Below are 19414 nucleotides of genomic sequence, written 5' to 3'. Positions count from 1 at the left end.
AATAGCTACGCTGACTGAATTCACCAGCCTATATCTATGATTGGATTATGTGTGGTGGGACATGTAAGTACCCTTCCAGATAAGTAAACACTTCCCAAATACACCTGACTTTTCAGTAACATTATTACCTCTGTTGGTCTCCAGGGATGCTTTTAGCTCCAGCATTTTTTTCTTTCTTTTTGTCATTTGGGTAGTTGGTTGCTTGGTTGGTTGGTTTGGTTTTACTCTCAATGCTCTTGCTGTCCTATTCAGATCCTATCTCAGAATGCCCATGGGGAACTGCACTAACCCAGAAAGGTAACAGGGTCTGAGGTTTGTCTCCACATCCTCACAGATGACACCGTCTTCTGAGTCTTTACCTCTTTATTCTCTCTCAGTCCCAACTCAGAAGTGCAGGTAGATGGACATGGGGGGTCGTCTTGCCTTTTCATTGTGCTGACATTAGTAGAAATGCAAAATGCAAGACTGACACTCTGCTCATTTTTAATTTTTAAAAGATTGGTGTTGCCTGTGGGTTTTAATATACTTCCCCTCTGCTGCTTTTAGTGTCTACTTTTCTATTTTAAAAGCTTAATACTGAGCTGTAAGAATTTCCAATTAAGTTTAAGGAAAACATGAAAAGGTTGAAAGTGTCTGCCTGACAACCATCCTGTTTCTTGAGACAGTAGGGTTGATTTTTGAAATATGAAAAAATAATTTGACCTGTCCTTTTCTATGTCTCTGCACATTCTCCCTTCCACTCATTCTCCTCTTCCCTTCAACTTCCTTTGTTTTTCAGACTCATGCTTTCAGACCCACCTCCCATTTCTTAACACTGTGGTCCAACTGAGGCTACCTGACTTCTTGTTCATTACAGATTGAGAGCTGGGAGTGGGCCTTGGACAGTTTTCCATGCACAGCTATTAGGTTCTTTTCGTAGATCTCAGTAGTCACAGTTGTTAGAGGCAGGGGAGGGCTAACTCTTCTAAGAGTTCCCGAAAGTTCAGGCCATACCGAATGTAAAATGCCAACAACTTTTGCTACAGAAGCAGACATTTATTAATAAATAGGCACAAAATCTTATAGACTGTTCTGGAAGTTAGATGAAGTTCCAGCTCTTGGTTCTGTTAGGTACATGAAAAATGTCTTACAAAAAAACTTTCACAAATATGGCAGTTCTTTTGCAAATATGGCAGCAACCAGCTCATCATCTGTCAGAAGTAGGATCTGATATGGATCAAAAATAGCACTCACGGGCAGCCCGGGTAGCTCAGTGGTTTAGCGCTGCCTTCACCCCAGGATGATCACACCCCAGGTTGTGTGTGTGAGTCCCACATTGGGCTCCCTGCATGGAGCCTGCTTCTCCCTCTGCCTGTGTCTCTGCCCCTCTCTCTCTCTCTGTCTGTCATGAATAAATAAATAAAATCTTTTAAAAAAATAGCACTCACTTCATATGATTTTGTGGTGATTAAATGAACTAATACATTTACATCTCTCAAATTCGTGCCAGTTACAAATGTGTTAGTTCTTAGTATTTATAATTATGGCACCCTTCCTTATGGTAAAGGTTGAAAGACTTCTTAGATTCACATACACTATTAAGTAGAAGCAGAGCATGTCTGCAAAATATTTTGGCTAATCCACTGATCTTGGTTGTTAATAATTTCATGAAAGAGACCCCATTCCTAACCTCCATTATGCCAATTGATAAATCCTTTATTTTGCAAATAATAACCTTTTTTTCAACATACATTGTAATTAATGAGTAAAGCCACATCATGATTAGAGATGGAGATAGCCAAGGCTTCTAGAAGCTACCTCTGGCTTCTATAATTCTGGCAGAGACATTGAAGCATAAATTCCTGATGAAGGCAGCTGACTCTCCTGGGACACAGAACACTAACACACATTTCTATTACACTGTTTATGCTGAAATATTTAAGAGTAAATTATAGGCAGCCAAGTACCATGTCTCCTCCAACCAGTTCCTAGCTCAGCTGACAACAAATTGTCAGATGCTGCCTCAGTTTCCTTTAAATAATGCAGTTCCAACTACCAGGACTGATCTGGTTGAAGAGATATAAAGAATAAGCACAAGCTCTATTTACTTCATCCAGATTAGGCAAAAGTTTGTTCACGAGACTTTCCCCACTCTTGACAAAGAAGTGTTCCTTATTCCACCAAATTACAACAATTTGTAACAAATACTGCAGTGTCAGTATCACAGTATCCACCCTAGAACCCCCTAGGTATCTTAAAGGTGCCCTAGACATCTGCCTGAAAACAGCAGCTATAGTGTCTACTTTCAAAGCAGCCGTAAATCTTCCCTCTTTAGCTCTGGAGACTCCAGTAAAACCGAGATTTCTGGCTCATCCTTTCCCTAACCCTACCTATATCTCCCTAGGCCTGAGACAATATAAGACAGGCAGGAGAGCCTCTCCTTCACTGAATGCTATTGGGAAGGTTCACCAGAATCCTCTACACTTACTCTACTCCTATGGCTTTAGCTTATATAGATCACTCTTCAAAGTCCCAGGCCCATCCTTCTCTATTTTTTTAAGAGAATAATACAGTAAATCCTCAATTTTTTACAAATACGAATTCATGTCTTCACTAAAATTTGTAACCCCCAAATCAACAATAGTGGCAGTAGGGTGGCCATTAACAGACATGCATAGAGTGGCAAGAAATTTCAGTCCCTGACATCCATCACCCAGCAGAGGTCAAACAAGGCAACACTCTGCCCTCTTGTTTCAGCTTTCATACTGTAAACAAGTATTTTTTTTGTTTAGTGCTGTGTTTTTCACAGTTTTGCATTTTTTTGTTGGTTTTGGTGATTTTGCTTTTTGAAATGGCCCTTCAACTTAGCGCTGAAGTGTGGTCTAATGTTCCTAAGCATAAGAAGGCTGTGGTATGCCTTTCAGAGAAAATAGGTATATTACATAAGCCTTGTTCAGGCTTGAATTATAGTGAGGTTGACTGTGAGTTGAGTGTTAATGAGACCCCAAAATATATTAAATAAAGTGTCTTTAAACAGAAAAAAAACCACATAAAACAAGGTTATATATTGATCGTTTGATGAAAGTGTTGTGACCAGAGGCTGGTAGGAACCTAACACCTCGGAGTGATGGTTCAGTGTTGCCTAATGCAGTGTCCAGTAGTGACTGTATAGACCATAACTACAATGAATAATGAGAATTGATTGTATGCACCAAAAAGGCTAACTTACATTTCACATATGCCCTGAGCTTGAGGGAGTACAAATGAAGATTTGACTCCTGTCTCCTTGAGGAACCTACCATGTAGTTGGAGAGGCAAGGGCAGATCAACACCATATATAAAGGAACTGGAGAACAATGCAATGCTCTACGTTTCGTATCGATGCAAGGGAACTGAATGAACTGTGCAGGCTAATCAGCTCGGATATGTTAGACCTATCTGGAAGGAGAGACATAATGCCTCAGTTGTGGGGAGCATTTGATATATTTTAAAGTAGTCTCACATTAAATATTGCATTATAGCCTTCCTGCCCTGTGGGATTGTTAGGAAAGATAGAAACATGACTATTTTATAAAGGAAGCCATAAAGCCTCAGGGAGAGGCTAAGTGACTAATGTGACATAACTAGTAAATGGCAGGACCAAGAATGCAGCCCAGGTTTCCTACCTCCTAATTCAGGGCTCTGCCCATACTAGCAACTATGAGATGTCATGATCAGAATATTACCTAGAGTCTTAAAACCATACTGCCAGGGTGATTTTCCTCTCTTCTTTTCGTTTTGAAGCTTACTTGATGTATTGAAAATGAATATTCACAACCCTTGGCTAATGGATTAAAATACACAAGCTAAAAAATAACAAAATGAAGAGGAAATGGCCCAGGGATATGGGTGGGAACAGTACTGGGTGGAAGGTGCTGAATTTGGATCCTGTTGCTCTTTGAGCAGCTGTGGGAAGTTGGGAGACATGGTGTATTCAAGTAGACAAAAACCCATTCTCTAGCATGGCTAAGCCACTCCAATCAATGAACTGCTGAAGAATCATTATTATTTTTTAAGTAGGATCACATGAACTTGACAGGAACGTGAGATGCTGGAGTGCTCCAGATTTGATTTGCTGGCCCCCTTGGGCAGTGGTCACATAGTGACGACCAGAGTCCCAGGGCCACTGAATGAACTAGGATGCAATATACGAGCCTAAATGACCACTACCATGGGTGGCTGGTGTGAATCAAATCTTCCTAGTATTACTCCCCCCACCCGAATACCTAACCTTGTATTTGTTGATCTAAGGGGCTATACAGACAGCGAAGGGGCCTGTGAGAAGTAGCGCTTTACCAGAGTTGTTTTTAAGTAGGAATAAAGACAAAAAAAAAAAAAAAATGTTCAGGCACTAGACATGACATAGTTTTTTTTTTTTTTATTATCTTTTGGAAACCGGGGAAATAAATATTCCAGTCATAGTCCTAAATTGTATCTGCTAGCCTCCAGTGACCGTGTTCCTCCTTGCCAACTCCACTTGCCGGCCTAGATTTTTACTCTTAGGTGTGTACTGGCTTTGCTGGTCTCTCCTCCAGGACGTGCGTGCAGCTTTCATTTAAAGATGCTGCGTTATACCAATAGGATACAAATCTCCTCTCCTCCGGAGGCACTGGGTTTAGGGATCTTTGTTTCTTATTGCCATTTTCCTAAAGAAAGGCGGGACTGCACCCTTAGGAAACACCATCACGGCTTGGCTTGGGTAGGGGTCCTAGGGGTCGCCAGATATCCCCCCAAATGTTTGAAGTCCAAGCAATCTCATTCACACTCTTCCTCTCTGCTTCCCTCCTCTTTACCACCTGTCTCCTTCCTCTCTTTTCCTTCCTTTTCTGTCTCTTCCTTGGCTGCCGAATGCACTCATCCCGCCCCCCACCCCACCGCACCGCACCGCACCCCACCCCACCCCCACCCCTCCTCCTCGTGGGTTTTCGGTTCCCTGCACTTGCACTGCCTTCTATGAGACGTGGTATTGTAGCGGGACCGCAGACTCTTTGTTATGAGCAATGTGTGTAATTAACAGATCACCAAAACCGATGCCTGAGTAGATGGTGTCAAGCCACATTTAGCAGATGGGGTTTGAACACCTGGCAGACAAGTTTGGTCCAATAAAAAGAGCCGAATTCTTTCCCTTTTAAGAGCTCTCAAGACACTGGTTACATTACATCCCAACCATAGGGGTAGCGGGAGGGTGCCAATCGCCGGGGTAACTCAGACGGAGGGATCACCTGGCATCGGAGGGAGAGTCGCTTCTTAGGTGTTCCCCGCATCGCGGTCCACGTGTCCCCTTGATGTGCGGAGGATGCCCGCGAGAGGCAAAGCGGCCCATTTCCGTGGGAAGCGAGTCCGGCCTCCCTCGTTACATAGGCTCGTCCTCTGCATTGCATCCGAGCTTCAGTGATTTGCTGTTGGGAGACTGCAGATTTGCATAGAGCCCCTCGCCTCGCCAGCGTGTGTGGTTTTTCTTTTTCTTTTCTTTTCTCTCTCTCTCTTTTTTTTTTTTCCTTTTTCTTTTCTTCTGCCCTCCTACCCCCCCTCCTCCTCCCCCCCACCCCGCTCCCCTCCTTCGCCTGCTTCTTCTTTTCCCCTCCGCGCTCTTCCCCCCGCTCCCATCCCCGCCGGCATCCTAAGGGCGCGCTCTTCCCTGCGAGCCCCTCGCCGGGCGTCCGTGTCGGAGGCGGCGGACGCGGAGGTCGCCTCGGGAGCAGGCGATGCGCGCCGCTGCTCCGCGCGCTGCCCGGGGGAGGCTGGCGCGATCGGGCGAGCCGGCCGGGGCCGCATGGAGGGAAGACGGGGCGCCCCGATCCCGTGGGGTCTGCGCCTCCCTTGAAAGGCGGCTGGGCCGGCGAAGTGGCCTCCCCAGCCCCCGCGCACGATGCTAGATGGACTTACCTAGTGGATCCGCGGCGGCGGCGGCCGGCTGGCAGGTAGAGGCGCGGACCCTCGGCGCGGAGCTCTGACCCTCTCCCCGCCCCCGCCCGCGCGCACTCTCGCCCGAAACTCTCTGGGAGTATCCGGAGGACCCGGAGCCCTGGACGTCCGGGCGCAGCCGCCCGCTCCGCGCCCGCTCTTCCCCGGGGCCGCCTTCCCGGACCAGCCCCCCGCGCCCCCCGCCCAGCCCCATCAGCTGCATCTGCCTCGGCTATGTTTCGGATGCTTTGGGGCGCACGGCACGGCGGACTCCAGGACCCCGAGAAGACTGCCCGGAGGAGGGAGAGGATGGGCGCCCTGGCGCGGTGAGGCTGCCGGCCCCGCAGCGCACCCGGAGCCGCCCGCCGCCCGGCGCCCTCGCCCCTCCCCGCGCCCCAAACTTTGCCTCCCGCGGCGGCTGCCCGTCGGCGGGCGCCCCGCCATGTACCCGAGGATGCTCCGGTGCGGCGCCGAGCTGGGCTCGCCCGGGGGCGGCGGCGGCGGCGGCGGCGCAGGGGGGCGCCTGGCCCTGCTCTGGATAGTCCCGCTCACCCTCAGCGGCCTCCTAGGAGTGGCGTGGGGGGCGTCCAGTTTGGGAGCGCACCACATCCACCATTTCCATGGCAGCAGCAAGCATCATTCAGTGCCTATCGCGATCTACAGGTCACCGGCATCCTTGCGAGGCGGACACGGTGGGTCTGGGGAGCCAAGTTGTCGCGGGTCCCCCCCCCCCCGCCCCGTCCCCCTCGCAGCCCGGCGCGCGCTCCTCGGCCCCTAAGGCTCAGAGACGCGGGAGCGCGAGGAAGGGAGGTGCGCTTGGGTGTTGGGTGGGGGCCTCTCGGCTCTTTGAAGACAATAGACAGGGGCCCGGGGAAGGGGAAGGGGAAGGGGAGGGAGGCGTCGCGGGCGTTTGGTGTCGGGGTGCCGGCAGAGGAGATGGGGGCACCCGGCCGGGCGCCCGGGCCCCGCGGGAAGGGGCGTTGCAGCCAGAAGGTCACTCGGGGTGGCCGGATCCCGGGAGCGCGGCGCCCGGCCCAGGGCCCCGAGGAGCGCCACGGAGAGGAAGGGCTCTGCAGAACCTTTTGTCTGTGCCGTGCGCGCCGCCCCACCTCCTGCCCGTGTTCCCAGGCCTGGGGAGGGAGGGCTCCAGCTTGCACATTCCTTCAAAGTGTGCCCAGACCGCAGTGACAGTGAGGCGCTGGGTCCCAGGACTCGCTCAGCAGGCTGCCGGGTGCTTCTGTCCCCACCTCCTCCTCCCGTACCTGCAGAAGGTAGGAGGGTCACCCAGGCAGCCAGCCCCCTGCCAGGCTCAGAGGCCCTTTGGACGCCGTTGCCTTTACTCCACACCCCCTCCAGATGCTTCTCTTTCTCACTGATTGGACTGACTTATTTTTTAAACAGAGCAGAGAGAGGTTCGGCTACCCCAACCCCCCTCCCCACCCGTCCTGTCCAGAGGTTGTCAGGTTCAGGGAGGTCCTGCTTCCCTCTTACTTAGAGTTCAGTGCTTCCCAGGGAGGGCAGGGGAGTCCATGCTGGCTGGTCCAAGCCAGGAGGTCTGCCTGGAGGAGAAGTTAGAGTAGAGAGAAACTATCCCCCCCCCAACCCCAGTTTCCTTTGTAAAGGGCCGAGTGTGGAGAAGAGCCTTGGTTGGTCCGTTTCTCCTCCAGAGTGGCCAACAAGGTAAGGCCAGCTTCCTCTCAGCTTCAGAGAAGTCTGTGCCTGTTGCAGATTCCCTGAACTGCCAAGAAATAAAACATCAAACTGTTTTTGTGAGTCTTTCCCACTACCAGTGTCGAGTCTGCTGCTCGCTCGCTCGGAAAGGCAGGGGGAAAGTTGTGGACGCTTAAATCCCTTCCCCTTCTTTCCTTGCAGGGCCCCTTCCTCTTTCAGACTCGGTTCAGATTTACATCCTTTGCCCCCCTCCTTAGGTAAATCTTCTCCCCGGAGCAGCTGCTGCTGAGACCAGGTTGACCCTCTTCCCCAGGGGGACGCTGCCCAGCTAGGGACAGTTCTGGTTAGACAGGAAATGCTGTAGCTTGCCCTAACCGAACAGAGAACAGAGCGTCTTGACACCTCCTCTTTAGGAGTGGCTTAGAGACACACCTCGCTGTGGGTCCTAGGAATCCCTTCCCTTCCTTCCCTCGGGTCCCTCTCAAGAACCTTCTCTAGTTAAGTGCGGCTGGGATGGAGAGGAGTGATGCTCCACACCTGGGCTTCTTAGCGGAGCCTAACCGAATGGCTAGATCCCTCTGAGACCTGAGACCCAAAGGAGTTTCCGTTGCTCCCACCACTTGCTCACAGTATTCCAGGACCTTGTTGCTCCCTCTACCCGGGTGCAGCTCTCACCCACTGCCCTGCCTTTGTGCAAAATTGTGTGAGTCCCGTGGGAGGGAGGCAAGTCAGGGTGCAGGAGGGGCAGACAGGGCCTGGGTGGGTGAGGTGAGCCGGATGGGGGGGCTGCGAGGGGGTGGGGTGGGGGGCCTGATTGTACCAGTGGGAAGTGCTGGGCTAATCATCTCATGTGCATATTCACTTCTCCTTTTCTGTGGCTTTGCCTCTCCCGAGGGCTGAAGCAGCTGAATGGGGAGCGCCCTGGGGAGAGGAGAACACCAAGGGGCCCTGCCGCAGAGCCGGCACTCCTTTCCCCTTACCACTGCAGCTCCTGCCCCAGTCAGGCGCCGTCTGCTGGTCTTGACAAACATTTCTTTCCCTCCAGAATACAGTGATTGTCTGTGTACGTGAATGAAAAACTAGGCGCTTCTATTATTGAAAAAAAAAAAAAAGAGAGAGAACGGATAGAAGATAGTGGAGAAAATTGTATGTGAGCAGCGGTTGGTGTTATTCTTTGGGGTCAGAGAACTTTCTCTTTCCTTTGAAGGTTCTCTTGTGTGGTTGTATTTGTTTTTGAAACTCTCCCCACCCTCCTTACACATGCTTCTGGAGAAAGATTTCGGATTCCTCTTTTTTTTCTTTCTTTCTTTTTTTTTTTTTTTTTAAATCAAAGTAACAAACTTACCTGCCAGTAGCCAGCCCCCGCCACATAAAAGCTGGTGTGAATCTTTCGTACTTCATCCCTTTCCTTCCTTGAAAAGAGAGAATTAACTCTGGCTAGAGAACAACCAAGGAACGTTATGGATGAAATAAGCCTCTCGAGGTGGGGGATGGAGAGATGTGAGGTGAGGATGCAGAGGGGCTGAGAGGAGGGCAGGCAGGGTGGTGGCTGAAAAGAAACCTAGTAAGAAAGAGGTGATGTTGAATTTGTTGGGTCAATAAGATGCCTGAATAGGCAGCTAATTAGGCTAAGGGCCTATAAGGAAATAATCTTTGAGCCTAATAGATGAGGGTGAAGGGGAAGAGCAAAGGTGAATGACAGAATGATAAATTCCTAGCTGAAAATCAAGGCAGGTGTAAATGAGGTTTAGTTCAAAATCTGAGACTACTGAAAACATACATGTGTTGATGAACAAATGAGCTAGCCAGGTTTTTCGTATTAGAATTTCTTGGAGTCATAAGCATTTTTCTCATAATAGGGAAAGTGTGTATGTGCTCGAATGTGTAAAAGAAAAATCGTGTGTGGTGTATTTTAGGTAATAAAATCGAGTCTACCCTCTATGTTTTGAAAACTGCTGGATTGACTATCCAGGTTCATTCTTCTTCATTTTCTCATCTTGCCATGCTTCATTTGCACTATTATGAGGTGTCACTTACAAGGATTGCAGGGTGCTGAAAGCGCTCATGGCTACCCTGAGCATCTTTGTGCAAGCTGACCCAGTTGCAGAGATTATGATGAGGATTTTTTTTTTAATGATGAGGATTTTTTTAAAATGCATATGAGAAGCAGGTTTTGAGATCACTGCAGAATCCGTTTTATTTTGTATGTACTTAAAAATATAAGTGGTGGAAACACCTCCATAGAAAAGTCATATTTTTATTTAAAAAACCAGAGAATTGTGTGACTACACATGATAAAAGGCAAACCTGCTCATAATTAAGAATGCTACTTAAAGCCAGCAAGAGTTCAGAACAGACCAGTGTGTTCAGTCAGTATTTCTTTAGCGATGTGCTGTATGTGCTAAGCAATAGAATGATGTCAGCGCAGTGCTCAGGTTCCCATCTCTTCTCCTGGCTTTCCTAGGAACCTCTGCATACTTTCAAAAATTAGCTTAGAGCCTCTCAGTAATTTCAGGAGATAAAGGAAGGAGAAAGCCATCATACAACTGAGCACACCAGTGCCAGCCGTTCTCCTCCCACAAATAGGAGCTCCGGAAATTATACTGTCATGATTAGCTTATAATATTAAAGGGCAAAAGGGCTTTCCCAGAAGGGAATGTTAACAGATTTTAAAAGTGTGGTTTGTAATTGAAGTAGCCCAATGCTGTTATATAAGAATAATAATTATATCTTGAATTTATAACATTTCTCTTACTGAGGCACATCTCTACATACACTAACTTCTAAGAGGGGCTGTCGGTTTTGGAGGGTGTCTGAATAACATCCCCCCATGTGAGCATACCAAGGCATACCATAGAGGTGCACTGGAAAAAATGGAGCCAAATCTCTGATCCAAGTCAAAGAGGGATTAGAATCAAGGCTTCATGGTCCATAGCGCAGAGCACCTGAAAGGGTCCACCATGTGCTTTAATGGGTGATCTCTTGGAGAAGAAATCATTACAAGGACCAAAGCCTACCATTTTGCTTCCAACATGTATTAGCAATAATGAATACTATAAAAGAGGCTAATGTCCCACTGGTCACTTCATTGATTCTGCTGAGGTTTTTGTTTTTCTTTTGTTTTTTTCTAAGACGTAAGTTTGCTGTATGATAGAATGATCCCTTTGCTCTTCTGTCTAGCAACCAAGAGAGTTCCCAGCACCTTTAGCAATATACTTAGTGTTGAAGAAAAATTTAGCTTTTCTGGTAATTGATTCATACGTGTGACCCAAAACATTTTTGGCTATGAATATTCTGCTGAAATAGTCATTTCTACCCCATACGTCTTTCTTACGTTGGCTTTTTGGACAAAAATATGCATCACTGCAATGCTATTTTAGATAAGATGGCCAGCTAATATTTCTAGAAGCTTTGAATCAATCAGTCATGGTCTAAGTAATCCAAGACTCTGGGGTAATTTTTGGTTGCCCCCAATTTTAATATATTTATTTTTTAGATTGTCCATCCATTCCTTCAGAAAATATATAATACGTGTATGTTTTTCTATTTGTGCACCAGGTACTGGGGAAAGCCAGATAGTAATTGGGATAATGGGAATAGAGGTAAGAGAGGAGGAGCAAGATACCTAAGGCAGGAGCATCAGAAATTTCGTAATTTAGATCTAAAAATCCAACCTATTGTTAGAGTTACTCTTTTAGCAAAGAAACAAAACTTGTTCCATAAAAACAAGTAGCCTCTGAGCATTAATGCAAAAAAACAAGTTTATGTATGTGTAGCAGTCATCTGAGACTCCACATGAAATGATCTGACAAAAACATCAACATAGTGGATTTTATCTACATTACGTTATATTGCCCTTTATTATTAATGTTCTAGAAAGAGCTCCTTGCACAATGCTTTTCACTAAGTTACATATGTTTCTTCTAACAAAGCGTGAAGCCTCTTACTTTTCAAATAGAGAGATGTCCAGTTTTGCAAATGTATTTAAGGCAGGGGCTTCATTGACTTAAATTCAAACTACTTTAAAAATAATTGAGGCAGTTTGGTCTGGTGAAGATGATTCACAGACCCATATCTATGTGAAAATTTGGCGACTGCCACTTACTAGCACTGTGTAAATTCACTAAACTGCTTGTTTGTCACTAAGATTGTTTTTCTCAATCCAAAAATGAAAATACGAGTTATATCTAAGTGAAGAATGAATGAGACCATGGATTTGATGAGTGCCCAGACCATAAAAGACCCCAAATAAATGTTTAAGAAAACTAGACATTTAGATAGTTTAAACATCTTGGCTCATTTGAGGAGTACTGCATTGAACATGGGAATGTGAGTATTTCTTCAGAATCCTGGCTTTAGATCTTTTGGATAGATACAAAGAAGTAGGATTGCTGGGTCATATGGTCTGTTTTGTTGTTGCTCTTGCTTTGTTTTGTGCATATGTGTGTTTTTCTTTTAAAGAAATTCCATTCTGCTTTTCACAATGGTTGTCCCATTCATTTTGCATTTCTCCCAACAGTATACAAGGGTTCCAGTTTCCCTACATCCTCATCAAAATTTGTTGTCTTTTTGTTACTAGCTATCCTGATAGATATAAGGTGATCGCTCATTGTGGTTTTGATTAAATGGTTAAAGAAAATGTAGTTCATGCAGATGATGGAATATTATCCGACCTTATAGAGAAAACTATGCTTCCACAGTATATCATGGGTGAACCTTGAAGACATTATGCTGAGTGAAATAGGCCAGTCACAGAAAGACAAATACTCCACTTTTATGGGGCATCTGACATAGTCAAACTCATAGAATCAGGGAAGGGAATGGTGGTTGCCTGGAGCTGGGGAAAAGAGGTATTGGGGAGTTGCTAATTAGCAGGCATAAAGTTTCGATTGTACAAGATGAATAAGTTCTACCTATGTGTTGCATGGCTTTGTGCTTGTAGTAACAATACTATATTGCACAGTTAAAGATTTGTTAAGCAGGTAGATCTCATGTTAAGTCTTCATGCCATGATAAAATAAAAGTTTAAAAAATGAGAAGAGGTTTCGGAAGACCTGTGAAATGGAAAAAAACAGACTTGAAATTGGGAGACTTGAGTTCTAGTTCTGATTCAGCCAGTTATGTCGTTCATCCTCACAGAGAGCTTTCAGGGCCTCATTTTACACTACATAGGGTGTCTCTTCTAAATGGAAGACACTTTGGTTTTTTGATGTACTTTGATCTTAATTATAATGTTGACTATGGCTTTTTATATTGTTTTGTCATTCGCATATATATGTATATATACGTGTATTTATAATTATATATGTGATTTTCTAATTGCACTAAGATCATTTCCATCTTTCAGTTCTAAGTTTCATTTGATAAAAAGAATTTCTTAAAATCATCGTATTCCTATGGTCTTTTCCCAGAGGCTTATTGATTCTAAATATACTGTAACTGGAGATATTTTTGCAAAGATTGTATTTAGGTCCCTTAAGCCAGCCAGTTGTCCCCCTCATGACTTAGAGGTGGCTTACTCAGGTGCACGGGAACCATGGTGGTGGGGCCAGGCTCAGAGGACTTGCCGAGGACTCGCCACTCAGCTGAGGTCCCAAGGAATATCTTTTAGAAGAGCACCTGTTCCTTTGCTTGGTCTTTTTGCCCAGTTCTCTAAGGAGTGTAGAAGATCTCCCTGTGCAGAAATTGCTAATAGCCTTTTAAATATTCCTTTCTCGAAAAAATCGCAAGATTTTTTTCCCATGTTGCTCATATAACAATGAATTCCCTTAAGCTTTAGACAGAAACTTAGTAAAAACCGCTACATTTTAAGTGTATATTTCCACAGTGCCCTCATGTAAAGCGTCTCATTTAATCATCATCATAACCCTGGCAGGGCTTATGATCACCATTTTGCTGACAGGGAAACAGATTTAGGGAGGCGATGATTCTGCCCGGGTCATTTAATTAATAAGTATCTGCAGTACTTTTGCTTTTCCACTACAATATGATAAGAGGCAAGTTTTTTTTTCTTTTTTTTTTTTTTAAATAGGCTGCATTTAAATTTAGAAGACCTGAATTTTGTCCCAGTGTCGTCATTTTTCTATTCATTTCTCAAAAAAAAAAAAAAGTTTCTTTACTAAGAATAAAATTGGCCAAGGACAGGTAGCTAACTAATAGAGTTACTAAGAATTGGGCACCTGGGGCAGCCCAGGTGGCTCAGTGGTTTAGCGCCTCCTTCAGCCTAGGGTGTGATCCTGGAGACCCGGGATAGAGTCCCACTTCGGGCTCCCTGCATGGAGCCTGCTTCTCCCTCTGCCTGTGTCTCTGCCCCTCCCCCCCGTGTCTCTCATGAATAAATAAATAGAATCTTAAGAAAAGAATTGGGTACCTGCATGGCTCAGTCAGTTATGTGTCTACCTTTGGCTCAGGTCATGATCTCAGGGACCTGGGAAGGAGCCCCGCATAGCGCTCTTAGCTCAGCAGGAAATCTGCTCTCTGCGCTTGCTCTCTCTCAAATAAATAAATAAATAAATAAATAATCTTTACAAAGATAAAAGAATTGTAAGTGACTAATGTATATGAGATTTGTATCTCCATTCTAGTGGACGAAATTTTACTTAGTACTACATTTTGATACTTAGCTGAAAATAGGTAGTAAGGAGGAAATGGATTAATAAATGATGGGCATTTCATATATTCAACTTAAAACATTATACTCAGTGATAAAAACATTATTAAATAATGATAATTTTCATAAAATACTTTATGACCAAAAGGTCACGATTCCTAAGCAAACTTTGTGTTAATCACTAAGTATCCAGGTAGATAAGAAAAACTGCTGTCTGTAATTTTGTGAACTTGCTATCTATGGGATTTGTGGATCAGAATTGAGGTAGTATAGAAAGGTATTTCTCCAGTGTACTTCCAAGATATGTGGTTATGTACATATTAAGTTTTACATGAAGTTTATATGAATCTGGTAGCCGTGTGTGTGTGTGTGTGTGTGTGTGTGCGCGAAAGTAAAAATATTAGGCCCCTTTTGGTTACGGGATCTGCAGTTTAAATGTATTATATAATGTGACCCACATTATGAACTTTGCTATGTGTTTTTTTTTCATATAACTGTATTGGTGAGAAGAAGCATTATGAAATATCTCCGAAAATTAGCAACTAGAAATAGAACTTTTGAGTAAATGGTGAAGAAGTGATTTTTAATGTGTGGTAAAATACAAGGCAGCTGACATTTACTGACTTGGACATCAGTTCTGCCCAGTTGTTTTGATTATATGAGTTGCCATTGGACTAACATTGGTACGTGTAATTATTTATGTGGTTCAGCCTGTCTTGGCTATTAGTTACCATCTGGTCATCATTGCATATTTTTCTAGATGACTACAAGATTCAGGGCTGCTAAACAGAAGTGGTATTTTTGATGTTTCTTAAAACTGAGATGATTTTGGATTCTGAAATATCTAATTTTACTTTAAGATTGAGTTATCTAAAGTGTGGATAAAGCATAAGGCACATCACTCCGAGTGATTGTGTTGCTGTTCTTAAAAAAAAAAAATGCATTGAGGGCAAATATGGAATTTCAGTGTCATAGTACTCCAAGAGTATCCAGTTAGCACTTTTATTTGGGTATGCAGCAGGATTTTTAAGGAAATGTGTAGTTTTCCTGATGAACTTCCCTTTCAAATTTTTCAACATCTTGTTTTTGTTAATCTAGTTTGTATCTATATGCCATCGTATATGTCATTACCTTTTCATTGTCAAGTATGTTACAGTCTGGTGTAGAGAATGATACTGGAGCATGACAAGTTTAAATACCTTGGAACTTTTGCCTAGAAAATGTATTATAGAAATTTCACATTGACTTTCGAGAGTCTTTCCGTGTTAGACTAGTTATGCCTAACATACTCATCGAAAGTTGATCGTTTTTGAGGCCCCTGGGTGGCTCAGGTTAAGCATCTGCCTTTGGCTCAGGTTGTGAACTTGGAGTCCTGGGTTGGACTTCTCCCACTTCTCCCACTTCTCCCACTGCCCCTCTGCCCCACTCAGCTCATGTTCTCTCTCTCTAATGAGTAAAATCTTAAAAAAAAAAAAAAGAAGTTAACCATTTTCTATATTACACCTTTCCAAAGTTGAAGTAATGAAACTTTTCTCAACACTCTAGACTTAAATTCCTTGACGTGTCCCTTTAACATTTTCAAAAGTGCAAGACGCTGTATCAGTCATTTTCCATGGCTGCTGTCAGAGTGGTAACATATGCTGGAATAAAATATGAACAATAAATATATCTCTGTCAGCACAGTGGTTAATTAGACATGCTGTTATATATGCAAATAATGTATTTGGTTTCTCCATTTATTCTTCTCCTTGAGACTTGTCCTAAATGTGATAATAGAAGTTTTGATTTTGCAGTGGACAACTTACTCTGTAATCAAAAGTAGAATGCTACTGATGGACTTCTGATAAACATCTCTATACAGAAGCCTATATTTTTTGTATATGCACAGATATTGATTGTCTGGATGCCTTTGTAATGATTGAAATATATGACAATAGTCTATTCGGACTTGCCAATAATAAAACCTTTGCCTCAGTAATCTTACTTTTAAACATAAAACTTTGTTTTACTTTTTAATAAAATAAAAGATTTAATTATCTTTACTAAAGAAATTAATTCAGCTCTTGCCTTATAGAGAGGAAATGACTTAAATGCTGTTGAGGTATTTCACTATTTCTTATTCCATCCCAGTAAAAAGTCTGTGCAGAGAAAGAACTAGGGCAATGAAAGTGGTAGTTAGTGGCCAATTACATCACTTATTTATTGACTAGTCACTTAGTGCTTATTATACACCAGGTGCTGTTCTAATCCCTTAACAAAATATCAACTTATTTATTTATTATTTTTAAAAAGATTTTATTTATTTATTCATGAGAGACACACGGAGAGGCAGAGACACACAGGCAGAGGGAGAAGCAGGCTCCCCTGCAGCGAGCCTGCTGCGGGACTCATCCCAGGATCCCAGGATCATGACCTGAGCCGAAGGCAGAAACTCAACAACTGAGCCACCCAGGGGCCCCAATATCAACTCATTTAACCCACAGCATTCTGTGTGGCAGGTTATATCAATCCCCCATTCTACACAAAAAGATATGAAGGCCCACCAATGTTAAGAAATGACAAGATTATAAGAACTAAACTTCTGAGGCCTGGATTTAAACTTAACCAAGAAGACTCACTCGGAAGCCCATGCTCTCAACCCCCCCTACATTTTGCTACTAACAAATGTAATTTATCCTGACTGGGCATTTTGTTTTCTCCTCCAGCTCTTATCACCAGCAGTACATAGGGGACCAACCAAGGATGACTATCTGGATTTACTTTGTTTAATTTCCAGTAAGTCATTCGCTGAAGGTTTAGTGCCTCATCCTTATCTTCCAATTTGTTTTTAAGCAACGTGTTTTTTTAACTACACAGAGCATCAAGAGGCTTCCCTGTGTCTCCATTTCCTCATCACTTTGTTTTGACTGACTTATTAATCTCAGTATCCACCACCACATCAAGGGTAAAGGAGAGATTGATTTAAGATGCTTATTAATGTTTATTAACTTCTTTTCATTCTAGTTGGCAAATACATTCCCCACCAAATTGATAGATCTGCTGTGATAATAGACTAATTTGCAAGTGCAGCCATGATTTACAATTAAAAGTGAATGGTAGCATTTTATCTGATTATATGATTATAGTCTTATGAGATGACGAGAATCCTATAAATGGTTAAATAAAATCGTATAGTTTTAAAGGCAGGGTATAGAGAAAAGACTGACAATTAATGAACTACTTTGAATATTTATCCTGATTTTAATTACGGCTTCTTAAACACGAAACCTTGAATATTTTAAAAATCAAATTGTGTTGGTTCTATATGTGTGGTGTTATAGGACTACATAGAGTTTAAGCATTTCTTCCACTCATTTCTAATTAGACTGTAAGTTGAGGCATCATTCAGAAAAGTGGTAAATGCTTTGAAGTTTAAGTCTCTTAGTTACATTTTTCTTAAAGATTTTTCGTTTCTTTGTTTATATTAACACCACAGAAATTCTGGGAATTCATAGCAAGGTAAAGGATGACTCTTTTAGATCTCGTTGTATCCACTAGCTAACTGACTTAGGGCAAGTTTCTGAACCTCTCTGTGCCTCACGAGTAAAATTTTACTCCTCACGAGTAAACAGAGCCTATACTATCTACTCTGTAGGGTTGTTGTGAAGACTACTTTATATAATCATTTGGCATAGGATCTAATAAATTGTGGCTGCTCTTCAACTAATAGATTAATCTCTCTCCAACAGTGGATCTTCTTGGCTCTGGACTCCATTAAGGAAAAATCCAGGAAGGGCTGAAGTTAGTTATAAACATGACTGTCCTCAGAGTCTCTTAAAATAGATTGTCTTTTCATCATTCCACATTGACTTGGTGGGTTACTTACATAAAGACAAGAGGTTGAAACGGAGATCCTTTGCTGGCATTTGATTCATCAAAAAAAGGATGGCATAGATATTAACAAGAGGATTTTATGCATGAAGCCAACAGTTTTTAATGCCTTCTTTCCCTTTGGGAGTTCAACCAGAAAACCTGTATCAGGGCTGAACCAACCACCAGGGCTACTGATGCATCTTTAGTGTGGGACTGTATTTTCTTTAGAAGTTTCTGTTTGAATTTATATTAGGATTCCTTAAGATACAGTAGAGGAGAAGAAAGCATTGGTGAGGAGGAGCAACTTAGGAAAATGATTCCACATTTTTTTTGCCCAATCAGCCTCTGAAAATGTCAGCAAACACAAAGCCAATTTTACCTGGCTGTATTACAGCTGAAATAGATTTCGGTAAGAGAAAACAGTATTTCCTGGCCCGGAATCGCTATGTCACTTCTTTTACTGCAGCCACCTTTACTTACGCCATAGCCAAATGGTAAGAATCTAACATTTAAACAGAACATAAGCATTTTAGAGTGCTAAATCAAATGAAAATGCCCAGCAACTATAATTTAATCACCTATTTTTGAAAGATGGCTAGCCAATTTCCTAAAATAAATGAATGTTTCAACAGGAACTTAATATCCACAATTGTTTTTTTTTTTTTAATCCTTTTTAAAAAGAGGCTATCTCAGGGACTGTGTAGTAGGCAAAATTTCATAAGAGTTGGAAGTAAATTTATTTCAGGCATGTGATCACCTGGGCTGGTGTAGACTTTGAGATAGAATCCCTTTAGGAAGTGACCCATTACTTCCACACCCAAAGTGTGAAGAAATGCTTTGAGGTGATGATATCAACAGAGTATTTCAGTCCAAGGAAGATGTGTTTAAGATAAGCGGTTGGTAAGATTAGAGTTATTGTCTTTATGGCCCCACCCCCAAGGTTTTCTTATTGTGGTATGTAAATGCCACCAACAAGCTTAATCTATGAAACCAGGCAGCTCAAATTTTCCCCTAAATGAAGATGGCTTTGTAGATAATAAATAACGAAGAGTGTTCTTGGAGAAAGGAAAAAGCAATGCCTGGCACCTCTGGGGCTTAAGACATAGGACTCATAGGACATAGGACCTTAGGCATTCATGCATTCCATAGTACAATATTTTGGAGAATCTGAAGACTCTTCATATGGAGTGCTAGCCAATCATGAAACAGGGCCTCAGTGAACATGCCTTGGCAGTCTACACCATGGCACTGTGGGTGTTTAGAAATAAGAGATACAATTTTCAGCAGAGACACCATTTCTGTAGAGATCTGATTCTTAATTTAACTGTAAAATACAATGCTGCCCTTCCTAGATGCTGG

The 19414-nt window shown here is 43.3% G+C and overlaps 1 protein-coding gene across 31 annotated transcripts in view; it reads left to right on the top strand.

The window, feature by feature from the left end:
* The window catches only part of NRXN1 (neurexin 1), a 1110010-nt gene that overhangs the window by 677951 nt on the left and 412645 nt on the right, over positions 1-19414 (top strand). For 2 of the 31 annotated variants that reach the window (XM_041755316.1, XM_041755313.1), the window contains exon 1: positions 5582-6614. The exons of 27 other annotated variants lie outside the window; for them this stretch is intronic. In XM_041755316.1, the coding sequence (XP_041611250.1) occupies positions 6365-6614 (250 nt within the window). In that variant the 5' untranslated portion in view covers positions 5582-6364. Of the gene's footprint in view, positions 1-5580; positions 6615-19414 lie in introns of those variants that run through there. 2 more of the 31 variants (XM_041755314.1, XM_041755315.1) reach the window with 2 other exon arrangements.

This window comes from Vulpes lagopus, chromosome 5, assembly GCF_018345385.1.
Source record: "Vulpes lagopus strain Blue_001 chromosome 5, ASM1834538v1, whole genome shotgun sequence".
NCBI lineage: Eukaryota > Metazoa > Chordata > Mammalia > Carnivora > Canidae > Vulpes > Vulpes lagopus.
The sequence above is the reverse complement of the archived record's forward strand: the minus strand, read 5'-3'. Positions and strand labels throughout refer to the sequence as shown.